Consider the following 20,448-nt stretch of genomic DNA (forward strand, 5'->3'; position numbering starts at 1 on the left):
CCAACTTTACTTTCAAAGCGCAATATATAAGATTGGTGGCTTGAGCTTTTGATACTAGAGCCTTGCTTTCCAAGTTCGCTTTTGTAGGAAATTGATCAGGGTCTCAGGGCAATATATGCGAAGTAGCTAAAATAAAGTAATCACCCGAAATAATGCTTCCCCGGCTGTCGTATCCAAGCTATGCAAAAGCAAATGACCAATTATATGGCAAGGCCTTGCTCCTCTCTATCCAAAGCAGCCTGGATCAGCTTCTTGAATCCACCAACGGCGTCCTTAATTTGGCGCACGCTCAGGGCCTCATGGTCACCATGAGCAACGAAGATACTGCCAGGGCCATAAAGGTAGCGCTTAACGCCAGACCGAACAGACAGATTCGGAACATCGGTACCATAGTTTACGGTAGTGACATCAAAGCCCTCAACGTCCACATCAAGATCCTGAGGCTCATAAGACTCGCCATGCGAGCCGAAGTCCACAACAACCTCCGCATCCACATCATGGGAGGCATCTTCAACAGCGCGCTTGATAATCTCACGGGCTTCGTCGGGTGTACCAGCAGCAAGACGGACGGAGACATCAGCGTAGGCCTCAGCGGGAACGACGTTAGTCGCAACACCAGCGCGGACAACACCAACGTTCAGCGTCGTGTTTCCGTACTTTGGGGAAGATGGAAGACCGCCCTCCTTTGTAGGGATGCTTCCTAGCTGATCGACGCGAGACAGCGCGGGTAGGATTGCTGAGACGGCACTGCGGCCAAGCCATGGGTAGCCGGAGTGCGCGGCGGAGCCGTGAGCGAAGACCTCGAAGCCGAGCATGCCCTTGTGGCCGGAGACCAGGGCTGCTTCGGTGGGTTCACCAAAGACAAGGGTGTGGTAGGCGCTGTCTCTGTTGTATTCCGAGTCGGAGAAGACCTTCATTCCATCACCGCCGACTTCCTCGCCGACGACGAAGAGAAGGCCCAGCTTTGCGTTGGGTTGTTCGTTCAGCGTTTCAAGCGTAGCGAATATCTGCGCTGCAACGCTGCCCTTAGCATCAACGGTACCGCGGCCAGCCAGGACGAGATTTTCAGAGTCAAAGCTGCCGGATTCATCGGATTGAGGGCGATGTACCGAGTAGGGGATGAAAGGCGGGACAGTATCGATATGACTCGTGAGAAGGATGGCGGGAGGCTCCGAATGCGAGTCAGGATAGGCGTAGATGTTGTATCTTGTCTTTGGGCTTTCATGGCCCTTCAGCGGAGGCACCTCCTGCTTCACGACAGTGAAGTTCCGGGCCTCTAGGAACTTTGCGACGAAGAGGCCCACATCGTGCTCGTTGCCAGAGATTGACTCAATCTCGACCAAGTCTCGGTGGAATGATAGTAGAGGTGAGTTTTTGATTATATCTTCTGCGCCGGTCTGGCTGTAGATTGGCTGTGACGGCGTGGATGGTGCTCCTAGGGGTTCCTGTTGCGCAGGTGCGGGGTGCGGAGAAGCCTTCACGCCTGTGATAGCAGCCGCGGCTGCAAGGTATGAAGAGAACTTCATTGAGAGTCAACAAGACGAATAGGTGTCAATCTAAGGGTGATCAGTTCAGTGGCAGCTGCAATTTTACAGCATCAACTCCAGAAAATCAAAGGAAGCAGGTTCGTGGAGCCTTGCAGGAGGTTGGAGTCCGATGACGGAAACTCCCGATAGATAGTATAGGTCACGTGAATAGGAGATGGTTACACTACGTCAAAATAAATAGATATGAGGCGATTTCCAGTGATCCCGATTGGACAGGATTAGGAGTGTTGTAGAGATAAAGCAGATCCTTTTGTCAACAAGTGAAGCTATTCACATCAACTTGCTAGAGTGGATGGGCTGGGTAAATCATGGAATCTACGCTATTCATATGATCTCCGGGCGTACTTAAGGGCCTTTGAGGCTTCAATTTGGTTGTCGAGAGCTCAGAAATTATCTTCAGTGATTGGAATCACAATGATTCAGTATCACTATCCATTCTCGTCCACGTATCTTCAATCCAGCGGAAGCCAAGAAAAGGCACGAGACACGACATCACAGGGTATTCAGCTCGTACAGTGTGTTCCTTTCCATGGTTGGCTCGACAATTCTCTCCAGGGCCTTGTGTGAATCAACAAATCGGGCAAGAAGACCCGGCACTTCAGTCGTATCCGTGCAACTGATCTAGAGGTGTAACTCGTCCCAAGGTTAGTAACAACTACCTATATATGCGGGAGATATAGACGTACCTGCAGGTTTCATGCAGGAAAAGCGAGGCTGTGGACCTAACATCTTTAAAGGTGCGTAGGCCGCTCTCCAGCTCTGGGTGTAGCCCTCACGAACGATTGTAGATCATGTCAATGTTGGCGGCATCAATACTGACAGCTTGAGACCCAGTGTGGTAGTAGTGAAAGACTATTTCAATGTTTTCAGCCGAGACCGTGATCGCACCTATGCCAGTTTCGGCCCAGTTGTGGATTATTCTGATGTTTCCAGCGAAAATATTAATCGATCCAGGGTTAATATTGGTGTCAAGCATAAGGCAACCAATGCTACCAAAGTAGTAGTTCATTGGAACAGCCATGCCATCTTCAGGGATCCTGATTCGAACATTCTCTGCGTGAGCGAAGTGAATAACGTTGTATCCGGAAGACATATCGGCGGCGAGGGCGGTGTAGCGAGGGCGGTGTAGTGAGGGGAGGGAATTGCGAGCAGGGTAAGGTTTAATTGCGGATGATTGGGTGAGAGGTCATGGGGTTGGGGTTACTTAGTCGCCATGCGTTGCCTGGTTTGCCCTAGCTACATGGTGGGCTTTAGACTTAACAGTTACCCACAATAGTACGTAGGCTGCAGAAATTCACATTATAGCACGATACCATTAAAACCAACCTGAACAAGTGCGAGTTGAGGTAATGCCTCAATAATAATTATAGGGGATTGTTACTAGTTACCAACACCCTGCCTGGATTCTGAGGCCAAGACTTTTTCTGCCGGACATATTTCTGCCACCACCGACCATGCTTCTAACACAAACTTGAGGTACTTACATTTTACTATGTAGCCCCCTAATTAAATGAAGTCCCTTCGTACTCTACCACCTACCATGCCAACTACATGGCACTGGTCCTAAATAGGAAATAGACGATATTTTCAGAAACTCTGCAGAAATGAAGGAATTGACCTATCCAGCGGCCAGCACCCATTTTTCGTTAAAATTCTCAGAGATAGAATAGTGAAGAAATTGAGTAATTTGCCTTGGATCAGCCATTTATGGAGCTCCCCGACGCGCCCTGAAGCGATCAGACCAAGAATCCTCGCCCTAAGATGCCCAAGAAGCTATTCCCGACCCCTAAGATGTAGGAGGAATGCTCGCCGCGATGCCGTATGCGCTTCCTAGGCCGTAGATGAAGCTATTCCCACCCTGTTATCTCCCTGCGATGCCTGTTGCGTCCTCCACGTCCTCTTCCACGTCCTCGGCCGCGTCCACGGCCACGGTCACCTTCCTAAGATAGTATTGTAAAAGAAAATGAAATGCGAGATTTGAAGGTGTAAACAACAGTTATTTTGGCAGTCTAATAGAGTACTACTATATTACAGAAGTATATTACAGAAGTGACTTATTTTTGCTAGGCGTATACATACCAATTGCAGGTACCTAAGGTGTTGATATACACATAGGGAAGTGGTAGCTAAGAAATGAAAGTCCGAGGATGAAAGCGGTGAGGAAGACGGTCAATACTGGCCTGAGAATCCAGGCAAGGGAAGGGGGGGGGGAAGGTTTTGGTAGCATCCAAAGGGGGGTGGTAGTATCAATTCCCTAATTATATGAGAATTCATAGAGAGCATGTGGCATGTATAATACAATATAGCCTGGCGGTGTCGTTTTAGGCTAAACATAAGCAGAACATACCAAAGCAGTAACTCCGAGACAGCAATCCGTTAGTCCGAATTAGTTCTCGGACACAATAATTCAAGAATAGAGTCTCTACGCTATCCACATACACTACTTTACTAGACAAATCTTGCAAAAATAATGGCTTTACTAGTGCAACGCCACTAGATCCATACTTCAGCAATTCAAGAAAGCAGCGTAATATGACTCTCGAATTTCCCCCCCATATTATTTGATATGCTATCATTCTTTGACAGTTATGTACAGTATGTGCCTGCTAGGCTCCAAATGAAGCATGCATATCCTCCATGGATAATGAACGTCACGCCGTACACAAAAAGACAAGCTTCTAACCCCTGTCAAAAAAAAACGCTCGGCACCAATATGCCGGGAGGGGTTCTTGTGAAGGCAGAATCAAGCATAGGGATGCTCGGACCATGGATAACGGGTACTGTGGGCCTATGTTGAGAAATGATCTACGTATGCAACACACGTACTGGAGACAACCATGGTGAGCGGCAAATCGGCTGTTCAAGGGGATATTTCCAATGGTAGATAGTTTGGTCTGAATATTGGATCAAGTTATTCTTCTCAGAACTATATAAATGGATATTTCCACCGTGGATAGTCCATCGGAACACCATCTTATTTTCCACTGCATTGTTTATCCGACTTATTTACCTTTAATTCAACTATTTAAACCATGACCCAGCAAAAGAGACTTCTAGCGACAACGGTGGATGACCGTGCAAAGCACAATCCTAGCAATGTGTTCGCAGTCATCCCAAAAGGTGCGGAAGTTAGCTACGGCTTCCGTAGCCTTTCGATGAACGACCTGGCACAGGCTGTAAACGGCATGTGTTGGTGGATTGAAGAGAATATTGGACCAGCACAATTCCCCGAGACATTGGCATACATGGGGAGTAATGATGTGCGCTATTTCATCTTCATGCTTGCCTGTCAGAAGACGGGATACCTGGTAAGAACTAGGTCGCCAAGGTGTTGATATGGAGACTTGCTAACCTATTTTCACAGGCTTTCTTGCCTTCGACTAGGAACTCGGACGAAGCTCATCTCCATCTACTGAAAGCGACGAGCTGCACGAAACTCTTCTTCAGCGAGGAGCGACAAGTAAGAACTCTTGAGATCCAGGTGCTCTCTTCGACAGCCTTGGAGATTTTCCAGGTTCCCGCTCTCAAGGTCGTTCTCAATGATGAGCGTGGACTGCATCATTACCCATATAACAGGTCATACGCCGATGCTGAAAATAATACAACGTGCATCATTCACAGCTCAGGAACAACAGGTAGGTCTATGAAAGTATGAAATTGCGCCGTGCAACGCTAACTTCCATAGGCATGCCCAAGCCAGTGTACCTCACCAATGGCTTCTTTATGACCATTGATTCGCTCTCTAAGCTTCAATGGCCAACAGGCCGCCTGCCAGCTCCATTTTTCCATTTGGACCAAGAGGACCTAATGCTAAGCACGACACCCCTATTCCACCTAATGGGACTTATGGCCTTGATTTTCGCCGTCTGGTTTGATGTTCCTGTCCTGATCGGCCCAGAGAAGCCACTCTCCGTCGAGCATATGGTAGAGCTCATGCGAGTCGGCCGTCCAACAGCAGCAATGTGTCCACCTTCCGTTTTAGAGGATATGAGCTATTCTGACAACGCACAGGCCTGTCTGAAAAATCTCAAATTCGTTCTTTTTGGAGGCGCACCACTTGCACCAGACGTCGGAGACCGGCTCCGCCAGTGCACTAGAGTTGTGTCCGTGATCGGGACCAGCGAGATTGGCTGGATCGCGTCGATGGTACCAGAAGACCCAGCTGATTGGGGCTACTTTGAATGGAACGAAGCATACGGTGTCGACATGCAAGATATCGGCGAGGGAATGTTTGAGATGGTCATTCCTCGACAGCCGGATGCTCGCGACTTCAAGGGCATCTTCCATACCTACCCCGACATCTGTTCCTATCATACCAACGATCTGTACACCCGACACCCGACAAACCCGCGTCTCTGGAAGTTCCACGGGCGAAAGGATGATGTGATTGTGTTGAGCAACGGAGAGAAGTTCAACCCCGTTGGAATGGAGACTATCATTGAGGGTCATCCGTTAGTTGGGTCTGCGGTGGTGGTCGGTCAATCCCGATTCCAGGCTGGGTTGCTCATTGAGCTGAACCATGATGTGCCAGACATGGAAAACAAGCTCTTTATCGAGCAGATCTGGCCCACGGTGCATGTGGCTAATCAAAACATTGCTGCCCATGGGCGGGTCATGAAGAACAGAATCGGGATTGCTTCCAAGACGAAGCCCTTCAAGAAGACGCCGAAGGGTACTGTGCAGCGTCGGGCTGTTCTTCGGGACTTTGAAGAGGAGATTGATGCGATGTATGCTCAGAGCTTGGACGATGAGTTTGTCCAAGATCTTCCGGAAAATTTAGACACAGAAAGTGTCACGAAGTATATTCAGCAGACCATTGCGTGTGTTTTGGAGAAGGAGATACTCAGTACTCAGAACTTTTTCGGTGCTGGCCTTGATTCTTTAATGACCATCCAGGTCTCTCGAATGCTGCAGAAGGCCATTGACTTGCGCCCAGAATTGAAAGCAGTCATCACTGCTCAGACCATCTATGCCAACGCAACAATTGATCAATTGTCTAGAGTCGTGGTGGCCATGCTGGAAGGCAAATCCCACGCTGAAATCCCACGCGAAGAGAAGATTCATAACTTGGTGGCAAAGTATACGTCCGACCTCCCAGTCCAGAAAGTCCGTCACAATGAATTGCAATCGCCCACCACTGTGATTTTGACTGGCTCCACTGGCTCACTGGGAAACTATCTACTTCATTGTCTATTGAGCAGCGAGTCTATTTCCAAGGTCTACTGTCTCAATCGCTCAGATGCCGAATCACGACAGCGGAAGGGCTTCGAAGAGAAGCGCCTACCCTTGGACAACTGGAACAAGGTCGAGTTCCTGCAAGTATCATTCGGAGCAGAACGCTTTGGCCTAGATGAGGTCAAATACCAAGCACTCCTCGACTCAGTCGACACCATCATCCACAACGCGTGGAAAGTCGACTTTAACTACACCGTTGATTCCTTCGAAGACACTCACATCCAAGGTGTGCGACGGTTCGTCGACTTCAGCCTAAGCAGTCGCCACAATGCCCACCTTCACTTCGTCTCTTCTATAAGTACGGTTGGTAACTGGACACCCGAGATGGGACCATCGATTCCCGAAGAGCCCATGGAAAGCAACGTCGTTCTCCCCCAGGGTTACGGCGAGTCCAAGCACGTCGCGGAGCGCATCTGTCTCGAAGCATCACGCCGATCAGGTGTCCCTACGACGGTGTATCGGGTTGGACAGATCGCAGGACCAACCACCCGAAGCGGACAATGGAATCCGCATGAATGGCTGCCAACGATCATCGCGACGTCAAAAGCGATGGGTAAAATCCCAAACCGCTTAGGATCAATGCCAGTTGATTGGGTACCGGTGGTAAGATTTGTCTAAACCCCAAACAAGCCGAAGGAGCCGAAATGCCCTGACAGAGAAGAACTCAAGCTGATCACTCTTGAAATAGGATACCCTATCCGCGATTATGGTGGAGATCGTCAACACACGTCATCAATCGTCCGAGCAGCCCTGGGCCGTGTTTCACCTCACCAACCCGGAGGCAGCGCCATGGTCATCGCTGATCCCCGCCATCCAGGCGCAATATCCGGTCGAGCCAGTTGATTTTGCCGCGTGGGTTGCCGACCTCGAAAGCATTCCCAATCCCAGCAGCGCGGACCTCGCTTCCAAACCCGCGCTCAAGCTATTGAGTTTCTACCACGGGCTTCAAGAGGAGGGGGGCATGTCTGTGCCATTGGATGTCCGGCGGGCAAGGGACGCCAGTCGTAGCATGCGGTCCTTGGGACCAATCTCAGCCACGCTGATGCAAAACTGGCTGCAACAGTGGCAGTTCTAATCTATATATTCATATACGCTATATGGAGTCCAATAATAGACCCCGATTCTGGCCTGCTTACCTCATCCACGATTAGGTTTTTTTTTTGGTTCATTTAGTCGAAAGATGTTGATTGGCTGTCCATCCGAGCTAGAAGAGGCTAGTCTTGTTTAAGCGAAAGCGCCACCACTTTTGGACAAGTGACCTGCAGGGAATGTTTCTAGTAGAAGATACGATCGGGGATCGCCAGGGGAAAGCCCATTTATTATAAGTCAAAAATAGACGTGTGATATATCCACTCGGAAATAGTCAGCTGAAGACAAAGTGACCTGTCGAGAATGTCACTGTATACCCGACTAAAAACGCCTCAAGAGGCACACCCGGACATGGGTCCCTAAGCCCGCGGTTTCCCCTCCTCTTGGCTACGGAAGAGAGCCAATCATCATGTAACAAGGCAATGTTTCCCCGAATTTCCGAGAGGGCAATTCTGCCATGTGGATCTGACGTCTTTGCCTTCCCCTCCCAATTATCTCATCCCGGAACCACACTGTGACTCTGTGTACGGCTTCCGTTGTCATAGGTTCGCCTATATTTTTGCCCCCGTTCGGAGCGTACACGGGCAGTATTTCCAACTGTACCTGCTCGTCATACTCGGACAAAGTTCTTACAGGGACCCCGTTGAGCTCCTTTAATCACGGGTGAGTGCAGGAGAAAGAAAACGGTCGAGGGGGATCCAAAAAATAGAGAGCAAGTGACCCATTAAAACATGATAAGAATTCACCGGACCTGTCTACCCTAAGGCGAATGAGGTTTAGGTTGCTGGGTCGGTATGGCATCATAAAAGTAGTTCCCGGCATCCACCTCAGTCTAGATGCCGCCGATCGCACAGTTGGATTTTAGACGGCTGTGTAGCCGTTTGACAGACAGTATACATGAATAGGAAGGGGAATAAAATAGAATAGAATAGGAATAGACAATAGAGTGAGTATATATCCATATATAGAATATGTAGAAGAATACCTATAGAAGAAAGAATGTCATCGAAGCATCGAAGAGGAAGGCTTCTAGACTCTTTCGGTTCCGCCGTTCCGCGGTATTTTCCTTCCAGGAATTCGAACCGACGATCGGAACTTAGTCAGTTTTCACCACCAACGTCTTTGTCTTCTCTTCTCTGTGTATACAACTTCTTTTCTTACCTTTACACCCTCCTTTAGGCCACTAGGATTTCCCTGCATTGTCGGTCCATTTGCTGATCGTTAGTATCCCCCCCCCACGAAACGTTCGTTTCTGCCCAGCCAGCTGGTCACCCCAACTTGTTTGGTCCACGTCGCTTGCTTTTTTTTTCTTCTTTTTGTATTTTTGGATAGGTTCTATCAAGATCTCTGCTAACTGGCCCTCTCGTGCAGTTCCCGCTTTCCCGGATTTTCATCACACCGCCACATACCTTTCCCGCCCAACAGAGGGGAATGACTCTGGGGAGTGTCTTCCTTTTTATCTACGCTCTTCGCCAATGCTGAGCTGTGATCCAACCCCATTTACAACAGCCACTGGCATTCGTTCATAATGCACAAAGTGTCTCGAATAATCGACGCGGCACGAAACTCTCTCGACGATTCAATGTTGCGCCAGCCCATGTCTCCGTTGACTATTAATACCTCCGCGCCGGCATCACCAGCCGTTTCTCTGTTCTCTGCGACAGGACACAACCGTGTCTCGAGTTCCGTCTCTTCGCTCGTCTCGTCAGATCTCAAGAACTCCATGGACAGCCCCAGAAGTCATTTGACCGGAGTCAAAGAAGAGGAATCTCGTGACTCGTTGGAAGATCAATATTTCCGTATGCATCGCACCGGAGGAGAGAAGATATGCGCTAACAGTTATCTAGAACACGTTGATTGTGGCATGACTGACGAGTCATACTTTCCCATGGATCACTCGGATAGTTACGACCTCAGCGATACTGGAATGGAAACTGCCCCATCCCCGAAAAAGCGCCGCTCAGATGACGCATCCATGAAGGGAGTCTCGCGCATTGGTTCGCGCCTCTCAACCATGTCGACTCGGTGGAAGCGATCCCACTCTTCGGGCACCGAAGTCGATGCGTTCCCAGACGATCTACGGTCTCGCGCGGGCTCAGCTTCCTCCGCTCTAGCCAGCCCTGTGGTCGGTCCTTTGAGCCGCGTCGACTCAATTCCCCCTTCTCCCGCTCGCACCATCTTCGAGGAGCGCATCAGCGACTCCGGCGCACGCCCAATCGATATTACCCGAGCGAACAGCTTAAGCCAGGATGACAATGACAAGCAGCAAGCCACAACCCCGCTTCTGCCCCCATTGTTGGGTGACGACTCATCAAACGTGGTTTCCCGTGTCCAGTCGCCCCTACAGTCACCCTCGGTAGCCGATGTTAGCGAGCCTCACCACTGGAATGTAACTTCCGACCCTCGCTTCATGGGAATTCTTCCCTCGCCCCCGCTTTCCTCCAAGCCATCTGTGGCCTCGTTCAACCGACCCCGGACTAGCACCTTGCGCACTGTCTCGGGCGAAGCACCCCTCGTCCTTTCCGACCCCAACGATGAGTGGGCCCACAAGCTCGGCCACGCAAATTTCACCATCCAGCCCGAGCCGTATGTGCCCGTGATTCGTGATATTAGCAACTTCCAGCAGTTGCGCGCCGATTGGGATATTGCTCGATGTAATTTCGCCAAGCACCTCGTCCGCACAGGCGAGCATTACGGTGTTACCTCTACTATCTACAGGCTCACCGTTGAGAAATGGGAGTCCATCAACCGCGATTGGCGCACCCAACACGAGGCCATGCTCAACCAGCTCGAAACTCTAGACGGTGTCGCCCTCACCTTGACCCAGTCTAACATCCACCCATGCGAAAATGTCCGCATCCCCCGTCTTCACGACAACGACAAGTTCCCCGAGATGGGAGACGAGGACATCGTCGGTCCAATGACCGTCGCGCCAGCTACAGAAACTGCCGGCCCGTGCCGAACTGGGAAGAAGAGGAATTTCTTCCGCTTCTTCCAGGATCTGGTCTCCCGACCTTAGACCGCAGTCTTTCCCTGCTCGTCTTCCTTTTCTCTCCTTTCTTTTCTTTTCGTTTCTCTTTTCCTTCCAGCGACCCGCAACGATAATGACCATAGAATATTCCCCAGGGCGTTTCGATATGCGCCACCTGTCACGACTAATGTCTCTTTCACCGTGTTTTCTTTGCTTTGTTCAATGATGACTCACGATTCCCGATCCGGTCCGCGACTACTTCCTCGCCCCGATCATGCCTTTCCTTCTCTTCCGAGTCATGTTTTCGGAATACGGTATCTGTCTTGTCTGTAAGACAGATTTTGTATTCTGACTGGGCTCAGACCCGTCCATTCCTTCTTGCTTCAATTATACCCTATACATCAAGCCTATCCATTGTACCGCATAGACTTCCATTCCTATCTTCCCTTTCTCAAATGCCTCTCAAAAAGAGGGCAAAGCAAAATAGCAAAAGCAAAAAAGCACATGTTTTCATATTTGTACATATACACAGCTTACCTATTGGCGGCTTAATATTGGATTTCCGTTTGGCAGTCTCTGCACAACACATATTTACTATACTATACTATTCTATTAGCTCAATTGCCTATTCCTATCTGTCTATCTCAACATTACACTAATTACCTCCCGCATATTACATGCACAGCGAACACGAGGATGACAATGCATAGCCCCAACATCCGAGGTCCAGGCGTGTGGACCATCCCTAAGCCAGTTCATGCATCAGGAACAGTGCCTGATCACCAGTCCGTACCTGACCTGAACCTTGCGTACCTGAATCCATCCCAACCCACAAACAACTGTTCACATATGAGTCACTACAGTGGTGAAAGCCCTAAGGTCCACCGAACATGCACGACCGGTAAAAGAGTGGGGTCAGCCACGTCTGAAGGGCACTACCGCCATTATCAATTATTACCAGTACAAATAACATAATAACAGTTATTGATGGCTGAGCCGACTATTACAAATCAATTATCAATTACCAATCCTGCAGTCTCAAGGCTGCAATGTCACAATGCACCTAGGTGGTGATGCAATGCCGTTGGGAGTGTATCTGATCCCAGACTAACTCCATCTGGGTGAACATCTGTAGGAACAGATGTTAGTGTGATGTTAGCGGATGGTCCGGGACCGGATCGATGTGTTCCAGGTGCCTTGGCGTGCGATTTACTTTCCGAGTCTACGCTTATCTGTACCTGAGGGGCTCTGGGTAGGGCTTTGCATATACCCGTGGAACTCGGTCCTTCAGGGCTAAACAGTAGGTATTGTAATGCAGGTACTTTTTTTCTTCTCTCTCTCTCTCTCTTCTCACCTGGAGCCAATCGCTTAGTCTTACAGTATCGCCTATTATACCCACTAAGAATAGTAGCTATAACAGTTAGATTAATGCATGGGTATATATGCACTATCGGAATAATGTCTTGGTCCTAGACTACATGTATAATCCTAGGCCTGGGCTGACATGTGAAGAGTATAGTATAATGAAACGAGTTATGTCCAAATCCGGTTTTCATACATAGGTCAGACCCACTAGATTAGAGCTAACATGCGTCAACATGCAACAAAGGAATCCGAAACATGCGTGGATTCAGATCCCTTTACGGATGCAGTCGAGATGAGCATTTCCCACCTTGTGTGTAGTCTGGGAGTCAGGTGGGCTCTGATGAAACCTATCAATAGATCTACCATGGTATAAGATGACATATGACATTTGACATAGTCCGCAGAACCTTGCAAGCCAAGGTATGTCATGTACATGTACACGTACGTGCTCAGCTGCCATGTTTCACATTATCGATTGTAGACATGAGATGAGACATGGAGATTGAGGGAGCCTAGAAAGAAGCAAAACCCCAAGCCCACGAGACGGAAGATCAAGTACCAATGTAGTCAATAGTCATGGGTGCCTTCAAATCCAGTACTGGCCCCAGAGAGCCTTGGCCTCGTCACCACCGCGGAACTGGAACTCGACAGGGATGATATCGTCGAACCCCTCGTCCAGCGTTGGTGCCTTGAAGCGGCGGGCGAAATCGCCAAAGGCGATTCCTGGAAGGGAAGTTCTCGATTCGGGGTTCTAGAGGTGGAGATGTTAGTATGGAGATTCGTTATTGGGCGCCGGTTAGAGACACGGGATATTGCCGATTGACGCGGGTACGTACCAGTTCTTTGTTAGATGCTCGGACTGCGTTGTTGTGTTTGCAGAGGTCTGGTGTTGAGATGAATTGGACGCAGCGGATGGGCACTTTGAGTTCTTTTGCTAGGGAGGTCCAGTGAGCTCTCGTTTCGGGGTCTGCGTTTGTGTTGTCTGTTCTCGGGTTAGTTTGTTGTTTCGTTTGAAGGGTTATGGATAAGTGCTAGACGTACCGACTACAACCGACTTCTTTGCTTCCAGGTGCTCGCGAGCGACCTTGAGGCATTTCGGGCGCTGCGTTTGATTAGCATTCAATTCATTGAAGGGAATACGTTGCGAAGGATGTATGTTCATACCGTTTTGAGCATATCTTGGTTCACTCGTTCGTAGTCAAGAGGTTCCAGATGAGTCCAGTAGAAAGTAGATTTCCCAGCACCGGGGCTACCACAGAAGAGGACTAGTTCCACGGGGTGCTTGCGAGTAAATGGTTTGGCTTTTCTTATGAATTAGCCATTTGTTTGATCTCGGGGATAACTTCTTCATTAGAAAGGGACAACATACCAGGCTCCTCTTCCGACTTCACATATAGCATCGGGTCAAAAAGCTTTGTTGCTGGCTCCGTCGTTTCACCCAGGAAGAACTCCTCTGGCGTTTTAAAGGGCATACCAATGTTTGTGGCCAATCCACTAGATCATATCAGCATGTATCCAAGCACAATGCCAAATGTGAGATCGAGATGCCTTACCGATCTACAGCCGAATGATCACCAGGCCGACCAGCCGCATCTCCTACGAAGATCGAGCCAGGCAAATCAACGCCTGCAACATCAAGGTCATAGTCGTCCAAGAACTCGCGCCACATTCCGAGACGAGGCTTCCGGTATTCAGGGTCTGTAGTAGCTGCGTAGACGCTCACTGGAATATCAAGTTGCGTCAAAACGACAGTCATCTTCTCTTTGAAGTTTGAGAGACTCTTCGATTCACTTCGACCACCCTTGATGTCTTTCTGGACGCTGATCTTCTTCTGGTTTGAAAAGATCACGACTTGGTAGCTGTGAATTGTAAGCCATAACCCTTTTCTCTTGCTCGGACTCGTATATTTACCCTTCGGAGTTGAGCTCCTTCAGGCGTCCTGGGACCTTGTCGTTCCACCATTGCCAGTCTGTTGCTGACTTTGGGAACACATTACCGGATTTTGTCTTGATCAAAGTTGAATCCTGAAGCGCTTGTTAGCACGGCTCCGGGACAGTCGATGCTGTTCGGCATCATTTTGGGTAAATTGAACACTTACCAGATCAAAGCCAGCGATACGGCGTTTCCCAGAGGAACTGGGTACTTGGTTCTCGGAGGTCTGCTTTCCGATGACAACACTCGTCCCGATAACGCGCCATGTAATCGATTCCGGCTTCTTCTGCGAGGCCGGAGTGAAAAAGTTTGCGACTGATTTTTCTATAGATTATCTATCAGCGGCTATATCAATCATGGGGGCCAAAGAACCTACTGGTGACAGTTGGGTCGACCTTGCGGCGCAGCGGGGGCGGTGAAATGGCTCGGGGAGAGGCACTCCTCTTAGCTGGCCCCTCGACCATTCTGACAATGCGAGCGAGAGAGAACGTTTTGAAAGGTCTTAGGACTAATTGGCGCCGTGCCTCAATAACTTATGTGCGCGTTGAAGTTGGAGATGCAGGGACGCGCCGAGACGCGGAGTCGCCAAGTCACATGGTTTGAACATTAAATGATAGAAATCAGTGAAAAATGAAATAAATTGTGTATATTTTGTTTTGTTCGCTAGATGGGTATCTTTCTTTTTCTATAAATTATGTGCGAGTTCCAAAGCCGTTGCCTGCTTTGATTCCTTCAGCCATAGCAAGCACGGGGCATCTATTTCGCCCTCGTATCAAGCGATAGCCGGTCTGCCTGCTCGAGCCGAACTGCTGACTTCAACTGCTCGCGTAGCCCGAAAAGATGCTGCGAGGCTGTCTTCATCGTCTCTTGGTTGCTGCCGTCCTGCACAGTAATGGAGGCCTGTAGAACGTAGCTCCCGCTCTTTTCTAGCGGCGTCATGTCCTTCAACGCAGGCATCTGCTGTCGAGGTTGACTTGGCTCCTGGCCGGCTGGGTAATGCAGAACCCGCTGCAAAAAGAGAGTAATGTCATTGTGAATGAACAGATCACCCTCGACCACATGTTCAGTCACGAAGCTAGAATTTGATTAGCGCCGGCAATCATAAGATCGAGTCGCACCACTCACCTATAGCCCCACGCACTCATAGTCGGCATGATATCTCCCGATGGCAAGGTTGAGCTAGACATCTGACGCGACGTGACAGCCGAGCGAGTGCCAGCTTCCGGGATATCTCGAAATTCCAATTTCCATGGTTGACGTTCATAGTCATACCGAGGTGCCTCTGGGGTTTCGTCTGTGCCATCCATCTGCGTATCGGAATCGGTTGCAGAACCAAAGTCCTTTTCAGAGACTGGACCAACCACCTGGGTGTAGTACATGCTCCCATTCAGCATCTTGTTCAGCCGCTGAAGGTCCCCCGACTGTATATCCTGACTGGCACCCGTGCGCCCCGCCACCAGACCGGGTTTGCGATAGGCTTTGAAGATCAGCCGCCGCTCCAAGCAATGGCGGGGCTGCATGGCTGTCAGACCAGCGAGCTGTTGGAGGAGCTCATGATGCTGGTGGACCGGGACCGAGGCGAAGAGCAATACCTCGTGCATCTTATGATATGCGGGTGAAGCCGGGATGTTTAGTCAGGGTCCAAGCTTTTGAGGGGGCGCGCCTTATCGAACTATTAGATGTGGCGATTTGTAATGCTTCAGGGCTGTAATCCTTTGGGGAAGGGCTCGTGAAACCCTCGGGGTATCAGTTCCGGGTGATATTCACAAGGGGTCCGGAAATGTAACTCTGCCGACTGCGGGGGATTCTGGGAACAAAGGAAGTAAACTCGGAGATGTTCAGATTCATAAGATTGATTGGTGGAGGGGAGCTTCACGAGAAGAAAAGAAGATCCCAGCCAAAAAACGGGGAGCTCACCGGGAGAGCAGACTGGGAAAGGATCTGAGAGTCGGGGAATCGCAAATGGCTTCACACTGCGGGGGATGAGTTTGGGGGATCCCAGTTTCCGGCGCCGTCTACCAATAGAGGAAACCGGGTCAAACTCCGAACAAAAGTCTGGCAGATGTACAACAGCAGTGATTAGTGGTCAGTGGTCAGTTGCAGTATTGCATGGTTGAGAGTACACCGTGTGGCCGTTGAAGCAGTTCATCGGCTCCGACCCGGTCCCAAAGCGGTAACCCTCCCGCTGGCACGTCTTATCTTCTTCGTCCTTCTCAGTCTTTTCTTTACATCTTCTGTCTCGCTAGCTACATCCTTCTCTTCAATCGCATATTCGTCCACTATCACTTGTTAATCCAACCTACCACCTCACACACACTCTCTCGCGCCTCCGGGTCGGTTCGGATACTACCGGACCCGTTCAATTTCGCACACTCACGTTAAATTGATCTCAACCCTCCCACCTACACCACCTCAATAACCAACCTTCACAATGCGTGTCACTTCCGCTCTCTGCTCTGCTACCCGCACCCCTCTCATTCGTTTCGTCGGAAAGCGTTCCATCCCTCGTACGTGAATCCCAGCCCGAGTCCCCCTCCCGAATTCCGAAACCCAAGCTAACATTCTGTCTCCAGAGTCGGTTGACCACGCTCCTCGCGCTCACCCCGCCTCTCCCACTGGAACTCTCCCTAACTCCTTCGCTGCCTACCGCGCGAAGGCTCAGCAGCACGGTCCTCTCGGCCGCGCTTCCTTCAACAGCACCATTGGCGGCCACTCGGGCGCGTCGCTTGGCCCAGTCAAGCCCCAGAACGGCGAGTTCTTCGACCGCACTGAGCTCCCCTCGCGTTTCGGTCGTCTCCCCTGGACCCAGGCTGAGATGGAGGCCATCGAGACTGGCGGCGCGAGCATGTTCGCCTAGGCGCCCCCTGGCAAGTATCAAAATTAAAATATGAGCGATGGGGCATGACACTTCTTTTGGAAGTTGTGTGATGAGCGACGCGCAGCAGACCTGATACCGTTTCAACTCAGGGTTCAGTCTGCTGCTGTTGAAAGGTGGTGTTGAACCTGGCCGACCGTGGCATGATGATGCCTCGGTGGCTGGGGACTCGGATCTGATGTTCAGATCGCCCACTCGTTTCCTCAACCAAAACTTCTTTCACATTATACCTTGTCTCTTGCTGGTTAATCGCCATGGCAAGGACACTTTTTCTACAGAGCGCTTCTTTTCCGCTCTGATTTTTCGTTCTTTCTGTACCCGGCGCTGGTGGTTGGATTTTTTTCGGTGTTCTTCTTTTATGTGCAGCCGCTCCCCATAGGAAGAGCGAAGTACTTTTACACATATAGATCTGATTGGATTGGCCTTTTGGAGATTCTCATTCGTTGTTGATAGTAGGCTCTGGGAGCACTTAGGATAGCAATGGATAATTCCCGAGGACAAGACAAGATACCATTTAAGCTTATTACTGCAGAGCATAACCCTGCCCTATAACGCCAATACTATAGCAGCAATCAAGGGTTGACGTGGTCTCAAGCACGTGCCTCCTGACTACCTCAACCCCGGATCTTGACCTTCACCATCTATTTGATCAACATGGGATCTAGTGAATCGAATAGGCTGGCCTTCCAGGAGACAGATGAAGCCGGCAATTCTACCGCAACCTACATCTATTCCGGGGACACTACGAAGCGAGCTTCATTCGGTCGAGTGGATGTTGTGGTAAGATATTTCTCAGTGTTCGAATCCCAAGACTTGTATGCAGCATGTGTGACATACGATCTTGCATCTTTCATCTTTCATCTGCTTGTCTCTTGCCAACATTACCCTAGTTCCGGGGAGACATGACCCTTGTCTACTTGCACAGATGAACAGATCCCAATCATATGTACTAAACCCGTGTCTGTTCATTTCAATGCTATGGATGACATGGTCTAATGATGTCTCGCTTTGGTCCAAACATGGAGTCGTGATATTCAAATCCTAGTGCCCTTACTGACATTGGACAGACATCTTCCCCGTCTACCTCGTCGTGGTCAACCAAGCCTCTGATCGGCTCGCTGAGTGATGTTTTTCTTCCTTCCGGGTTTCCTCACAGTGTCAGCGACGACTATTTGCCGTGCGTATTCCAAGCTGGGCCAGAGAGGCTGTGCTATGCCGTCTTATGTGTGCCCTACATGATCTACAAATGCTAACACGAAATCTCAGATATCAAATCTTCGTAAGCGAACATATGCACTTAACACAGATCCTGTTCAACCATCTACATCTATCCGATCCCAATCAAACCTAATCCCAAATCAATTCTAACCAACCCAACGCAAACCAGGACTCCCTCCAAGCCTTCTGCAGCTCAATAGCAGGCCTCCTCTCCTCCCGCGCAGTACTACAAGGTCAATCCCACGCACCTCAATCTGAACCCCATTTCTAACACATTAAACAGGAGTCGGCGTCGGCAACGCAGATGCCTCCCCAACTTCAGCTCTGCTACTTCACATATTACAAGACATATCCGGCCGGATAGCCACAATCATCTTCGCCCACCGCGTCGGCACGGCCCTAGAACCAGAATGCAAGACCTACAGACTTGCCGCAGATGTCTTCAACGACATCGCCATGATCATGGACTGTCTCTCGCCGATGGTTCCTGCTGGCATGATACGGGTTACTGTCCTCAGTACGGCAGGGGTACTGCGTGCATTGTGTGGTGTTGCTGGGGGGAGTTCGAAGGCTAGTTTGAGTGCTCATTTTGCGAGATGGGGGAATTTGGCGGAGCTTAATGCTGTATGTATCTGTTTTCTGGGGTTGTTGGTTGGGATTAATTTGGGGAGAGCTGACATTTGATTTGATTTTATAGAAAGATTCGTCTCAGGAGACGGTTATTTCGCTGTTTGGGATGTTGGTGAGTATTCTTCCAATCTTTCTCTTTTTCCTTTAGTCCAAAACTGTTCAATTTTCCTTCGCATTCATCTAACGCAATGAACAGGTCGGATCTGTTGTCATCTCACACATAACCAGCTTCACTACAACCTGGATAGCGCTATTACTCCTTCTAGCACTCCATCTGAGCATGAATTACGCCGCTGTCCGAGCAGTGCAGATGACAAGTCTGAACAGGCAACGAGCGAACATTACATTCTCGGCTCTACTAGACTCCGATACGAGTTTGGATGATGCGCTAAGCCTGACCTCGACGTCGACCGCAGATCCCAACAGCAAACCGATTAACGGAAGCCAATTGACGATCTTCACACCTGCAGATATAGCACGTCACGAGCGCATCTTCCATCGAGGTGAAGCGCTACAATGGACAACCCATTCATCGACATCGACATCAACATCAACGGAATATCTAGGCTCAGCCCAAATAGGGCTTTCTTTGTCCTCATTCTTCGGCACTTCTGCCAATAGCACAAGAAGTACCATCCCAGTACAACAGCTCACAGTCCTATTCTCGAACGAGGCCTACCTCCTCTTCCTCACACCTTCATCATCACCCTCATCCACAAAGAGAACATGGCACGCATCCATCCTCCTCAAAAAGGGCTGTACGACCCCCGATCAGTTAAAAGCATGGACACATGCATTGCTAGCAGCGAGGGTACTGGTCTTGATGTATTCATCAAAACAGACGCAGACCGAAATTGAAAGAGGAAGAAGTAAAAAAAGAAGAAGATCAAAGCGAGGGAGAAAAGAATCCCCCGACACAATGGACCTTTCAAGTTCGAGTGATGTATTTACAGTCCTAGACGTCCTTGAACGAACTCTATCCTGTCTCAACGCAGAGTCCCGTTTCGGGAATTATCTCGTGCGCTTGCGGGATGTAGGCTGGAATCTTGATATTGCGGCATTGGAGACGAGGGGTCGGAGGAGGGTTTCTATTTGATCTGGGGTGATTTTGGCTCGGTTGTTTGTACTCTTATTTCTATCACTCTCACTAAACTAACAACATTGATTGCTGTCGCTATTGTCTTTTCTCGGTATTACTCTTCACCTAGTTGTTTCATATTACTCACTTCCCTTTCATCTCTTCTTCCATTCCAGTTCCAATTCTAGTCCTATGCCCTTAGCATCCAATGTCAAATATCCACTATCCAACAACAAAATACAAAATCCCCAAATGACCCCGAACAGCCTAAACAAGACAAAAGGGTTACGCATGCATCCAAGACCGTACAACCCCAAAGCCCTAAAAGTCAATATTGACTCCATGTTCCCTCCAGTTTTTGATATCTGTGTCTGCTTGTACAACATGGTTAGGTGAAAAGTATGGAGTGCGAGTCATGAGCTTGAATCTCGGGCTACGGGCTTGGGTTTCGGGTTTCACGAGAGTCTTGGTTTGGGGGAAAGATGTTAATAATTGAATATTCTTTGGG

The 20,448-nt window shown here is 49.5% G+C and overlaps 8 protein-coding genes across 8 annotated transcripts; 4 read left to right on the forward strand and 4 right to left on the reverse strand.

Moving 5' to 3' along the window:
- Positions 1-200: 200 nt before the first annotated feature.
- Positions 201-1,526, reverse strand: PENARI_c001G11115 (M20 family metallopeptidase; the record flags this gene model as incomplete). Its single annotated transcript, XM_022627002.1, has 1 exon — positions 201-1,526. The coding sequence occupies one exon, from the start codon at positions 1,524-1,526 to the stop codon at positions 201-203; it is 1,326 nt and encodes a 441-aa protein (XP_022493874.1).
- A 513-nt stretch (positions 1,527-2,039) lies between these two features.
- On the reverse strand, positions 2,040-2,640 carry PENARI_c001G05846 (uncharacterized protein; the record flags this gene model as incomplete). Its single annotated transcript, XM_022626600.1, has 3 exons — positions 2,040-2,163; positions 2,234-2,276; positions 2,328-2,640. The coding sequence occupies 3 exons, from the start codon at positions 2,638-2,640 to the stop codon at positions 2,040-2,042; spliced, it is 480 nt and encodes a 159-aa protein (XP_022493680.1).
- A 1,939-nt stretch (positions 2,641-4,579) lies between these two features.
- Positions 4,580-7,857, forward strand: PENARI_c001G05470 (putative NRPS-like enzyme; the record flags this gene model as incomplete). Its single annotated transcript, XM_022626562.1, has 4 exons — positions 4,580-4,855; positions 4,912-5,182; positions 5,233-7,385; positions 7,471-7,857. 4 exons carry the CDS (start codon positions 4,580-4,582, stop codon positions 7,855-7,857), a joined length of 3,087 nt encoding a protein of 1,028 aa, XP_022493941.1.
- Positions 7,858-9,399: 1,542 nt separating this feature from the next.
- PENARI_c001G11038 (uncharacterized protein) lies at positions 9,400-10,890 on the forward strand (the record flags this gene model as incomplete). Its single annotated transcript, XM_022626997.1, has 2 exons — positions 9,400-9,670; positions 9,719-10,890. The coding sequence occupies 2 exons, from the start codon at positions 9,400-9,402 to the stop codon at positions 10,888-10,890; spliced, it is 1,443 nt and encodes a 480-aa protein (XP_022493509.1).
- A 1,903-nt stretch (positions 10,891-12,793) lies between these two features.
- Positions 12,794-14,603, reverse strand: PENARI_c001G06816 (putative DNA 3'-phosphatase Tpp1; the record flags this gene model as incomplete). The annotated part of the gene is made up of 9 exons (XM_022626670.1): positions 12,794-12,958; positions 13,044-13,189; positions 13,249-13,309; positions 13,372-13,508; positions 13,577-13,701; positions 13,761-14,066; positions 14,119-14,231; positions 14,306-14,463; positions 14,516-14,603. 9 exons carry the CDS (start codon positions 14,601-14,603, stop codon positions 12,794-12,796), a joined length of 1,299 nt encoding a protein of 432 aa, XP_022493552.1.
- A 292-nt stretch (positions 14,604-14,895) lies between these two features.
- On the reverse strand, positions 14,896-15,740 carry PENARI_c001G01279 (mediator of RNA polymerase II transcription subunit 18; the record flags this gene model as incomplete). The annotated part of the gene is made up of 2 exons (XM_022626223.1): positions 14,896-15,214; positions 15,265-15,740. The coding sequence occupies 2 exons, from the start codon at positions 15,738-15,740 to the stop codon at positions 14,896-14,898; spliced, it is 795 nt and encodes a 264-aa protein (XP_022493606.1).
- Positions 15,741-16,570: 830 nt separating this feature from the next.
- PENARI_c001G03679 (alpha-ketoglutarate dehydrogenase subunit KGD4) lies at positions 16,571-16,996 on the forward strand (the record flags this gene model as incomplete). Its single annotated transcript, XM_022626415.1, has 2 exons — positions 16,571-16,646; positions 16,713-16,996. 2 exons carry the CDS (start codon positions 16,571-16,573, stop codon positions 16,994-16,996), a joined length of 360 nt encoding a protein of 119 aa, XP_022493411.1.
- A 672-nt stretch (positions 16,997-17,668) lies between these two features.
- PENARI_c001G04916 (RUS1 family protein) lies at positions 17,669-19,958 on the forward strand (the record flags this gene model as incomplete). Its single annotated transcript, XM_022626499.1, has 8 exons — positions 17,669-17,794; positions 18,082-18,191; positions 18,281-18,293; positions 18,402-18,465; positions 18,516-18,856; positions 18,930-18,974; positions 19,059-19,620; positions 19,816-19,958. The coding sequence occupies 8 exons, from the start codon at positions 17,669-17,671 to the stop codon at positions 19,956-19,958; spliced, it is 1,404 nt and encodes a 467-aa protein (XP_022493273.1).
- Between the last annotated feature and the right edge of the window lie 490 nt (positions 19,959-20,448).

Source organism: Penicillium arizonense (genome assembly GCF_001773325.1).
Source record: "Penicillium arizonense strain CBS 141311 chromosome Unknown PENARI_contig001, whole genome shotgun sequence".
Classification (NCBI taxonomy): Eukaryota; Fungi; Ascomycota; class Eurotiomycetes; order Eurotiales; family Aspergillaceae; genus Penicillium; species Penicillium arizonense.